Source organism: Emiliania huxleyi (assembly GCF_000372725.1).
Source record: "Emiliania huxleyi CCMP1516 unplaced genomic scaffold EMIHUscaffold_1063, whole genome shotgun sequence".
NCBI lineage: Eukaryota > Haptophyta > Isochrysidales > Noelaerhabdaceae > Emiliania > Emiliania huxleyi.
Genome location: NW_005202031.1, coordinates 1 through 11,534, shown reverse-complemented (window position 1 = coordinate 11,534; position 11,534 = coordinate 1). Strand labels below are relative to the sequence as shown.

Here is an 11,534-nt window from a genome sequence, read left to right as displayed (position 1 = left end):
ACGCGACGCGAGACTGTCTAGAACGTCGATTTTCTCGCGCCTAGATGTGCACATGGATGTTGTGACTCTGGGAGCGGGGGGTGGAGTGTCGGAGAGACTGTACTGTGTGAGGAGGAGCGCGCGCCTCTATACGGCTAGATCCCCTACAACGAGAGTTCTGGCCTCGGAAGTGTCTGGGCGCGGGGGGTTTCGCAACCAATAAAGAAAAGACACCCCGATCCCCGTGCGCCGCGGCCCGCGCGGCGCGGCCCGCGCCGCGGCCCGCGAAGGCCGAAGCGCGAGCCGCGTGCGCCGTGCCGCGACGGGCCCGTAGGCCGGTCGCTCCCCCGTTTTAGGGCCCTGTTGAGTCGTTCCTTATCCATCGCGTCCGAGTCCCCGTTGTTCATGCTGATATAGATTGTTATTATCTCTCTCTCTGTTGTGCGAGGCGTGAACCGCGCCATTCGCTCTCACCTGGCAACCCTGTCTGCACGTCTCGCGCGCGCGTGAACAGGGCTCCAGGCCCCAAATGACGTGTGAGTGTTAGAGTTGAGATAACCTGGTTTGTGGAGCTCCCGCAGATGTCTAGACAGTCCTGAGCCTGTCCAGACAGCGTCCAGACAGCGTCCAGACAGCGTCCAGACAGTGTCCAGACAGCGTCCAGACAACGTCCAGACAACGTCCAGACAGTGGCACATGGCTCCACTCTTCACAGTCAAGTCTCGTAGTCGTGGCTGGACGACACTGACAGCACCCCTGGCGCTGCTGAGGCCATTCCCCACCCACCCACCCACCCACCCACCCACACATACCGCTTGCCGCCCTACTTGCGAACTTGCCGTTCCGGGGGGGGGGGGGGGGCGGTGCGTCTAGACAACAGAACTCAACAGAACTTGAGAACTTGAAGTTTTGAACTTGTAGCTTTGTCTAGACAGCTGTCTAGACAGGCGCTCTTCACAGACGGGTTAGCAAAGTGGGCAACGCCAACGTCGCAACGATGCTGCGGATAAGGGCAGAGCAAGCGTGGGCACGCATTGGTCAGGTGCCATACTGCAGCCATGAGCCCCGCGCCGCAGCCGATGAAGAAGCCGCGGGCCGGCAGTAGCCACGTCGACCCACCGCTGCGCAATGGGCAAAGCGCGAGCCCAGCAGTTCAGTCAGACATGAACGCTGCACCGAAGACGGCGGCCTCGGGGCGCGCGTGACCGAACGCGCTTGCGGCGCTGCCACGCCGTCCTTTCCCATCGCCGCCGAACCGCCCTCCCTCCGCCGCGACAGACGCCGCAAAGACGGCGCTTCTCGCCGCCCAAGCAACAGCAGCAGCTGTGGCAGCGAATCTTTGCGTCGCTGGTGCGCGCGGCGGCCTCGTCGCAGTCTGGCGGGCGCTTGCCTCGCGGACCAGGCGGCCGAGCAGGCTGTGATCGCGGCCGAGGTGGATTGGCTCGGGCGGGTGCCGCCTGGAGGCGCGCCGGCAAAGCAGCCTGCAAAGGCGGGGCGATCGGCGAGGCGGGCGGCGCTCGCACCTGTGCAGCTGACGCGCCAGCCGCCTGTGCCTTCCGGCGGCCTGTGCGCAGCAGGTCTATCTATTCACACCTCAGACGATCTTCCACGTCCAGACAGCGTCCAGACAGCGTCCAGACAACGTCCAGACAGCGTCCAGACAGCGTCCAGACAGCGTCCAGACAGCAAAATCGGAGCGTCTAGACAGCTATACAGACAGAGCTCGACAGTAATAGCACTTGAATGTACACAGCTGATTGAAGTAAAGGGGAATGATGCAGCTGCCTGCCAGAGCAGAAAGATTCCTTAATTCTCTCCACTACAAAAAAAATCCGGTGGGGAACCGACATCATGGCCCCGAATGCCGTGCTCTCTAGGTAATCTGCGGGAGCTCCACAAAACCAGGTTAGATTGGTCCTAAAATCGACTCCTGGGGACCTGTTCCTTTTTACCCATCTCCTAGTAGAGGTGTCCGTTTTATTTATTTATTTGACTCCTGGGTTGGCTGGCCCCGAGAGCTGCGTCTCGAGCTCCCGGTGCCGTTGCCAGACGACCCCGAGCGTCGGCGCCCAAATAAGGCCCATCGCGCCGATTGCAGGTTTTCTTTTCGCAGCAGCGTTGAGACACAGATTTGCCCGAATGGCGGGGAATCCCGCCGCCCCCCGCGCCACCCAGCGCCTACCAGCGCTCGCTCGCAGCGCGCCCGACCCGCCGGAAGGCGCGGTCGGCGCGCGCATCAAAAAGTTTGCACGTACGTCCCTCCGCGGCGTGCAACATAGGCCAACAGCGCCAAAGGCTGGCGCCAATGGCGCCGGCCTGCGGCTGCGGCCCAGTGCGGCCGGCGCGCTGCGACGACCGGCGGCGCCGCCTGCGCGCAGCCCACGGGCGGCCGCACAGCCGCGCGCGGAGCGCAGCCGGGGTGCCGGGCGCCGCAACACCTCCACAACATCTGCAGCGCCCTTTTGCCTGCTGCTGGCAATGCTAGCAGCACGAGGCGGGCGAGCCGAGGCACACGCGCGCGCGGCACCTTCGCGGCCGCGCGACTCGCACGACCATCGCGCGCAGGCTCTGCCCGCAGCCGACGAGCGGAGAGCCTGCCCTGCTGCCTGCCAGCAGCTGCTGCCAGCCTGCCTGCCAGCCCTGCCTGCCTGCCTGCCTGCCGGCCGGCCTGCCTGCCTGCCTGCATGGGACACACACACACCTCACACCCCCTCTGTCCCGCGAGCTCGCTGGCCAAACGCCACGAGCAAACGGGCAGGGTGACGCCCTTCGGGCAAATGAATCGCCCTTCGGGCCACCAACCATACTCGTCCACATAATATCATTTAATATCATCGGCCGAAAGGCTCGCCCATATGATGCTCCCCGCAATACTAACCACCCACTCTTCCGCGGACAGGCCTCCGCAGATGGGCGGCCCCCCCCGCGCAGCTCTAAGCGAGAAGCGCGCCCATACCTTCCCAGCACGGAATCCACTGCTCGACTCACCTCCCTGTGCAGACTTGCCAGACTACTGCTACGGCGGCAGGCCCGAGGAGAGCCCTGCCCTCCTCCCGCTTGCCACGCCTCTCGCTCTCAGGCGGACCCCCGATGAGGCCCTCGCCGAGCGGTGCGCCCATACCCACACAGCACTGAATCCACTGCTCGCTCCACCTCCCTCTGCAAGACAGCCAGAGACACTCCTCGACTTAGAGAGATACCTTGCGCGCCCCCCTCACCCACATGGGACGACTGGCCTAGCCCTGTCGCCTGCCGCCCCACGGTCGGTCGACATAGCCGGGTACACGTACCATACCATCCCCAGACTGAATCCAGCCATGCAGCAACAGCCCAACAATGGTAGAGAAGGGAGGGAAGTAGGGCTCGAGCTGTATGTGACCGGATGCTATTATGGTGGCAGAAGCACAAGTCACACAAAAGCTCAGAGACGGACACGACCAGACATCGAGACGCGAGGGGACAACAGACAACAAGACAGACAACAAGACGAGGGGCCCGACCGCCCCTCACCACCTCACCTTTAAGTGCAGCAACTCGAGACCACGTACACGCGATATTCGGACAAGAGATGCATTACTACGACGTCGGACACCGCTTCGACCTCAATTCTCAAACCATAACGAGGACGAAAGACCCGCCAGTGGAAGGATGCGGCTCGCCTGAATAGAGGAGGAATCGTAGCAGAAAACCGAGAGACAACAGAAAGAAAGAAAACCGGGGATTGGCTAACACAGGCCCCACGAGCTACACTTGCACCCGCTGGAGCAGGTTGAATCGTCCCATTCGACCCAGCGTTCGTCCGATGGTGTGGCCATGACCTGATCGTATGTGGGGCAGCATACCTTGGCGGCTGTGTTTGAATCGTACCACTCGAAGCCCAACATCTTGCGGGTGGCGAGGACGCTGTGCCAGTTGCCGTCTGCGTGCGAGTCGGCGCTGACGAGGGTCGGGTTAACATCCCCGCTCGGACTCCCGCTGCCAACACCAAACATCACTCTGCCGTTGCCGATGCTCACGCCAAAGCCTGGGACAGCGCCCACAACCGTCGCGTCGACCAGGGACAGTTGCAGTATCCACCCTCCGTGGCACAATCAGACCATTCGAGCCGGTCATTCCAATACACCCTCTTGCTCGACCACTGAGCCTGCCAAGCGGTCCCAGAGTACCACTCGAAGCAGCCGTGAATCCAGTTGGCGTCGTTGCTCAGCGTGCTGACCCACTCAAGGCCTATACATAATGACAGGTCATATGACGCGCGTGACGGGAATAGTGAGGGGGCGAGAGAGAATTCACCAGTCGAGCGAGCGAGGCTCTCGCACTCGGCCGCATCGTGCACGTCTCTGAAGCCGGTCGGGCATTCCTTTGTCGGACCAGCGCCGCCATTGTCGGGGTACGTGAGGATCGAGAAGTAGTCCCAGTACGAGCCGCGAGCGAGGGGGAGCTTCTTCTCCGGGTAGACTTCGAAAGACATCACGGTCCCATCCGGGCAGGATTGTTCCGTGCCGCACGTCAATTCCTGGCCGGCGAGCTTGTTCCACGCAACGAGACCGGTGACCGGGTCGACGTCGCCGGCTTTGAAGTTGAGGAGCGGAGGTGGCGGCGGAGCAGGACGTGGCGGCGCGGCCCACTTGTTGTCGTCGCCGTTGGAGTCGACGTAGAGCTGGCACGGGAAGCGCCCATTCTTCTGCACCGAGACGTCCAGGCTCGACGAGGAGGCAGAGACGCGGCCCGAGTACAGCACGCACTCGGCGCCGCACTTGTCACTCGCGCTCACCTTGAAGACGCTGACGGCCCACTCGTCCTGCGACCCGGCGGGCGGGTCGTCGCACGAGGAGGTCGGCTCGAGGAGCGCGATGTTCTTGAGGTCCCAAGCGGCGGCCGAGAGCACTTCCACGGCGCTGTACGCCTTGTCGCGGACGACAACACCGTCTTCTCCGATCTCAACGGCGCCGTGGTCTGGCGACTTGGTGTAGGCGACCGAGGTTGACGGGTGGAACTTGAAGGTAATGTCCGCAACAAAGGTGCCCGACTGGTCGGCGTCGGACTCGGCGGCGACCGTTTCCGACTTGGGCGTAACGGAGAGGTCGGAGCAGATGCCGGCGGTGGCGACCAGCCACGACGCCGTGAGGTCGATGTCAGGGACGGGAGCGAAGGCTGGCTGACGCGCCGTCGGCTGCACGTGCATGTTTGTCATCAGAGGCGTTGGCGCCAGGCGCCGCCGGAGGCTGCGCCGCGCCTGGTCGGAGAAGGTGTGCGACTCGACGAAGAGCTGGCAGAGGAACCGGCCCTCCTTGCGCGCCACAAAGTTGTCCGACGCGCCCGAGACGAGGCCGGAGAAGTGCACGCACTCCTCGCCACACTTGTCGCTGGCGCTCACCTTGAAGACGCTGATGGCCCACTCGTCCTGCGACCCGGCGGGCGGGTCGTCGCAGGATGAGGTCGGCTCGAGGAGCGCGATGTTCTTGTTGGTCCATGTGCCCGCGGCGAGCACGTCGGTCTGGCTGTACTCCTCGCCGCGGATCTCGATGCCGTCCTCGAGCGAGGCGGCCTGGTGGAACGGGGCGTCGGTGAAGGCGACCGACACCTCGGGGTGGAACTTGAAGTCGATGCTGCCGTCAGGCGCAAAGGAAAAGTCGGAGCAGAAGCCCGACGCGGCGACGAGCCAGTCCGGGTCGTCGACTGGGTTGGGCACCGGCGGCCGCGGCGCGAAGGTCGGGACGCGGCCGTCCGGCGCGTGGAAGAGGAGGTCAGGCGCGGCACCGGCGAAGCGAGCGAAGGCGAGGAGCCACCAGGCCCTCATGCCTACTCGCGACGACGGTCCGCCCGGCGCGAGCGTCCACTCCCACAGACTCGAGAGGCCGCGGGCCGAGGACTTTGAACACCCCGCGGTCGCCGTTTTTCGGCGCCGATTTTCAAATCTCGAGGTCTCGAGGTGGATATCCTTTGGCCGCGTTTGGGTGATAACAAGCTCACAGTGCTCACTTATGGCCCTGCGACCGCGCACCCCCCCACGGTCAAGGAAGAGGGGGCGTCCTGCAGTTAAGCGGAAACCTGGTACGCGGGTCCAACCCTCGGAGACGTGTTATGGCCCTGCGACCGCGCACCCCCGGGGCTAGGGCTCCCTAGCCCGTAACCCGATCCCGAGCATCCGGCCAACTGGGTGACTACACATAACTCAAGGGTCAAGGCAACGTTCCCCCTGCCGCCCCCCCCCCCCGCACCCGCGGTGCCAAGAGTCAAACAACAGCAACCAAACATAGACAGGCGAGAGGGAGGCGTCGGAGAGCGGCGCGGCGGGGAGCCACGTCGCGGACGAGGCCGCCCTGAGCATGGAGGAGGAGTGGCCGCCTTCGAAGCCTTCTGGCGCGGCCTGCGGCGGGCTGCGCGGCGTGCTGGGGCTGCGCGCAGGGACGAGCCTGTGGGGCCTCGAGCCGTGGGACCTGCGCAGATGGTGCCTCTCGCACGGCCGGGCCGGTGCCACGTGCGGCTCGTGCGGCTCGTGCGGCTCGTGGCCATTCCTCTCCTCCCGCTTGTCCTGGCTGGAGCTGTGGTGGACACCGCCAAAGGCGCGTGCTCTCTCAGCCGGTGTGAGAGCGCACAGCCGTGGCCGGTCGAGTGATCGGGATGGAAGCCTGGCGAGCCCGCCCGCTCGCCCGCGGCCGCAGTCGTGGAAGCCAAGCATCCTGGCGTCTTTGCCAAGCGCTCACATGCCAAAAGACACCTCGCAGCGCGAGATTTGACCAAAGCGACACGTCTCGGCGCCGCGAGAGCAGCCGGTCGACGTCGGCACCGTCCGAGCGCGCGGCCGCCGGGCGCCTCCGAACCGACAGGGGCGCCGCGGCAGTAGAGAGCACTCCATACCGTTTTTCTGGCGCGAGTCAGGACCATCACGGGGCGGGCGGGCGGGGGCGGGCGGGCGGCGGGGCGGGGCGGGGCGGCGGGGTGGGAGGGGCTGCTCATTTTCGACCGTGGCCGCGGCGCGCGGCCTCAATCGCCATTGTGCTGTCCCTTCGCTGTCCGCCTATGTCTGTTGCGGCACGACTCTCGGAACGAAAGCAACCGACCGACGCCGATATTGCTGCCGCTCACGACGTCGATCCGACCACCAAGACGCGAGCTATGATGCCGGCGAGGGACAAGCCCACGCCCGTCGCGGTCGTCTCGTCACCCAAGTATCGCGGCCCACAATACGCAGGAATCGTGGCGACGATGCTGCACTCGCTAGTTCCGCCCACAATCACCGACAACTACTGCAGACATATCCTCCACAGGAAGCTGGTCCTCCGGAGGCAGCTCAAGGAGTACGGACTAGACACCACAACACACACGAGATGCAGGCTTTGTCACAAAACCTCCGAAACGTTGCGACACCTCGACATATGCCCGGTCGTCCGGGCCGTCTTTGCGCAAGGAGAGTCACTAAGCATACAACCGCCGAGATTACTCACCATCATCGGAACCTCGGAGGACACGCCTGAGGTCCACAACGCACTTCACCTACACATGTACATGTACATGTGGAATCAGATAATCGTCTCCTTCTATGAGGAGGAAGAAATCAAACCCGAACAAACCTGGAAGGCGGTCCTGAACCTATTAGTGAGAAACATGCAAGCTTACTCGGGAGAGGCCAGAACTAGGCTCCGACGAATACAACGCAAGAGCGACCGAGTCAGAGACTCGACCATGAAAGAAATCAGCAACAAAGTGGAACCCATGGGGACGAGTGACTATTACGGCAGACTACGACTGAGCAGGCGAGTGAATGACGAACTAAGGAGAGTGGGACTCGACCACCTCACCACAGAAGAGGCGACGGCTCACACACGAGAGGTCAAGTTTGTCAAGGCAGCACAAGCCAGCACATCGAGTACCTAAAAGACTTAAAGGCATCACACTACAAGGAACGCGGCTGAGCTGACTCCCTGTAGGGGGCGCCTCGGTGAACCAGGGACTAGGATCTCGCGCAGACGACACAGGGCGTGCTGCGCCCCGCGCGATCCCTGGCGCAGAGGAGGCTGAGCCGCCGAACTTAGGATGCCTGCAAAGGCTGGCGAAAGCCGGCGACCTACGCCCACAACTCATACACACTGCAACCAGCCACCACGCCCCGACAGGCCCCTGCCACCCCATCCCCAGGCAATGTAGTGCACATTCCGGAGAGGACAACGTGCCGCAGCAGAGCCACAACACCAGACACAAGTGTGTACTTCAGCGCCTCATCCTCGCCCTACGCGCCGCGTGGGGCACCGCTGTGCGAATGGAGCCGAAAGGCCACCTCGGTCAGAGTTACAACAAACAACCCGACGTGGACGCGTGCAACATTGGCAGGGGCGGCAAGCGCTTTTCAGGCGATGTCAAGGTTGTCTGCCCCCTCACCAGCGGCGGGGAGCATCGATGGTCGGAAGGGCGCTTTTGTCGCCCTCGGCAACACCGAGGCGTTCTACCCGGAACATGGTCGAAGGGCATGGGCCCTATCCCGCGCAGGGGGAGGGGGATGCAGGGGGAGGGGGAGGGGGATGGAGGGGAGTGTGAGGGGTATGGGGGCGAGGGAATGGAGGGAGAGAGGAAGAGCAAGGGCGAGAGGGGGCAAGGGACTGGGCGCTGGCATACCAGGGGGGGCAGGCTGGTGGGCGGCGATCGCCGCATACCGTCCTATGGCGGCGAGTATCGCTACGCCAGGGAGGACAAGGACGTCGACGTGCGGCTGCTGCTGTTCGAGTCGTTCGGTGGGTTTGGGAAGGGGGTCGGCGAGATCCTCTGGGGGGCGGCGAACGTGCTGCAGAACAAGCTGACGCGGGCCCAGTACCTCGATGAGGTGACTTGGACCACAAAGAGCTGGCTGGGGCTGCAGAAGCAGCGCATCTCAGTCGTTCTTCACACGGCAATCGCAGAGCAGGTTGTGAATGAGCTTGCCAGCGGCGAGGGCGGTCGAGTGCACGGAGCTAAGTGCCTCGCCACTCTCGCGGGAGTCGCTTAGGCGGCTCCAGTGGTGTACCTGTGTTAGTGCCAGTGCGCGCCAGTCCCGTGCCCAGTCCTGTGCCCAGTGTTGTGCGAGGGAGTTTTGTGTAAAACAGTCCGAGCCAGTCTGCTGTGAGAGGGGCTAAGCTTATAAAATGAACTCGGGGGCACGGGACGCGGCACGAACGGGGCACAACGCATCATAAATTCCACCGATCTTCAACTGAGCCCCCCTGGGGGACCATCGGTGCCTGCAGAGCGAGTCTCTTGTGAAAGAGGCGCTCGGACACACGTGAACGAAACGGAGGCGGCTCGATAAATTCTTTTCCTGGGGCCAACTGCCATATATTACATACACGGCGATGGCCGCTGCCGCCGCTACTTCGGCCGCTCCCACCGCTCACGCCAAGGCGCCCCTCATCAACGCCGCCGCCGCTCAGCTGCCTCTCTCGCGCGATCTGCTTGCCTACTATCAGTCGCGCGTCGCCGCCGCCGAGAAGGACATGGTCTCGCTGCAGGGCCGGCTCGAGGAGGTGGAAAGGCACGTGGAGGCGGCACAGCAGAGCCGGCGCGACCTGCTGAGGCGGACCGACGAGGTGGCCGAGCTGCAGCGCGCGCTCTCCGACTCGCACGTCTTTGTATGGGAGGCGCGCGACACGGCCGCACGGCTGCAGGCGGAGAACGACGGCCTCCGCATACAAGAAGCGGAGGACCGGCGGAAGATCCAGCACCTGCTGGCCCTCGTCGAGCCGCTCTCCTCCGACGCCGCTCTCCTCGTCCGCGCGCCGCTGCCGCCCAAAGCGGCGGGCGGAACACCCACCAGAGGAGCCGCCGGCGGCGGCGGCGGCGGCGGCGCGCCGCGGATTGTGCGCGTCGGCGACGCCCCTGAGGGAGGAGGCGGCGGTGGTGGCGGCGGCGGCGCTGCCTCCCTCTCCTTCGCCCTCGCGTCGACAGCGCCGTCTTCCGAGGCCAGCCCGTCTTCCGACTAGCACTCGAGAGGACTCAGACTGGTGATTACACGGTGAAGACAATCACACGGCACACACTCGCTGCGCACGATTGGCGCGGGAGCCGACACGAGGCACACTGCCACCGGCCGTGTCACTGCGTCCGGACTGCTGGACGGACAGGTCACAGCTCACAGGACACGGTGGCTATCACGGCACGATCTCCCCATCTCTCCCCATCTCTCCCCATCTCTCCCCATCTCTCCCCATCTCTCCCCATCTCTCCCCATCTCTCCCCATCTCTCCCCATCTCTCCCCACCTCTCCCCATCTCTCCCCATCTCTCGTGTACTCGCGCGGTGCTCCGTGGCCTTCGAGCAGCTGCCCGACTTCACCAGCGCCGCCATGATCGTGATGAGATCCGCATTCACGCCCTGCACATCACAAGCGCACCTCTCCTGACAAATAACAGTTGATATAAAGTGTAATAGGGCACGGCACCGAGGCCGTCTGTCTCCCCATATCTCCCCATATCTCCCCATATCTCCCCATATCTCCACGAGGCCGTCTGTCCGCCCTGAGGTTGGCGCATTCACCTGCAGGCGAAGGACGGCCCTCGGCGTGTGAGGGTGACGCAGGCGGGCGTGATCTCCCCATATCTCCCCATATCTCCCCATCTCTCCCCATCTCTCCCCATATCTCTCCCCATATCTCTCCCCATCTCTCCCCATATCTCGGCGTGTGAGGGTGACGCAGGCGGGCGTGATCTCCCCATCTCTCCCCATCTCTCCCCATCTCTCCCCATATCTCCCCATATCTCCCCATATCTCCAGGCGGGCGTAACAACCAGCCTCGAGGCGCCGGCGGGAGCGGCGCGCACGCTGAGCCGCGAGCTGGTGCTGCGGCGGCTCGAGGCGACGGCGGGGCTGTGAACAGCGTCTCTTCACACCTCTAGCTGTGAACAGGCGTGCACATGCGGCCCGACCTGGTGGCCAAGCTAGCCGTGAACAGCGTCTCTTCACACCTCTAGCTGTGAACAGGCGTGCACATGCGGCCCGACCTGGTGGCCAAGCTAGCCGTGAACAGCGTCTCTTCACACCTCTAGCTGTGAGCAGGTGCCGGACGAGAAGCTCGACTCCCTGCATCGGACCCTAGAAGCAGACGACGGGTGCATGTACCCCAGCCGGCATGTGGGGAGGAGACGCGTTCAAAAGTGGCTGTAGTGCAGCCGCACTCCGTTGTACTCACTGCGTTCTCCTATCCCTCGTACTCACGCGGTGCTCTGAGTACACCGCACACCACCGCCTTCCCGCCCCGAGGCTGGTTCACTGTCTTCGCACCCCTCGTACTCACGCGGTGCTCTGAAGACACTGCACAACACCGTCTTCCCGCCCTGAGGTTGGCGTATTCAGCGCGCAGGCTGCTGACGGTGGAGGCGCTGCGGGCGCAGCTGGACGAGAAGGAACGCATCTATCTTCCCATATCTCCCCATATCTCCCCATATCTCCCCATATCTCCCCATATCTCCCCCATCTCCCCATATCTCCCCATATCTCGGCCTGCTCGAGGAGCTTCTATTCTCCCCATACCTCCCCATACCTCCCCATACCTCCCCATTCCTCCCCCATCTCCATTGATCGTCGGGCCT

The 11,534-nt window shown here is 63.8% G+C and overlaps 3 protein-coding genes across 3 annotated transcripts; 1 reads left to right on the top strand and 2 right to left on the bottom strand.

Annotated features, from left to right (window-relative positions):
• Positions 1 to 3,991: 3,991 nt before the first annotated feature.
• On the bottom strand, positions 3,992 to 4,513 carry EMIHUDRAFT_446790 (hypothetical protein; the record flags this gene model as incomplete). The annotated part of the gene is made up of 2 exons (XM_005792615.1): positions 4,273 to 4,513; positions 3,992 to 4,206 (listed from the first exon to the last, which is right to left on the bottom strand). Exons 1-2 carry the CDS (start codon positions 4,448 to 4,450, stop codon positions 3,992 to 3,994), a joined length of 393 nt encoding a protein of 130 aa, XP_005792672.1. The 5' UTR covers positions 4,451 to 4,513.
• A 42-nt stretch (positions 4,514 to 4,555) lies between these two features.
• EMIHUDRAFT_446789 (hypothetical protein) lies at positions 4,556 to 5,840 on the bottom strand (the record flags this gene model as incomplete). Its single annotated transcript, XM_005792614.1, has 1 exon — positions 4,556 to 5,840. A coding segment is annotated over exon 1 (1,224 nt), but the record flags the coding sequence as incomplete, so codon positions are not given.
• Positions 5,841 to 9,302: 3,462 nt separating this feature from the next.
• On the top strand, positions 9,303 to 11,359 carry EMIHUDRAFT_471385 (hypothetical protein; the record flags this gene model as incomplete). Its single annotated transcript, XM_005792613.1, has 4 exons — positions 9,303 to 9,806; positions 10,720 to 10,782; positions 11,002 to 11,027; positions 11,306 to 11,359. Coding segments are annotated over 4 exons (645 nt in total), but the record flags the coding sequence as incomplete, so codon positions are not given.
• Between the last annotated feature and the right edge of the window lie 175 nt (positions 11,360 to 11,534).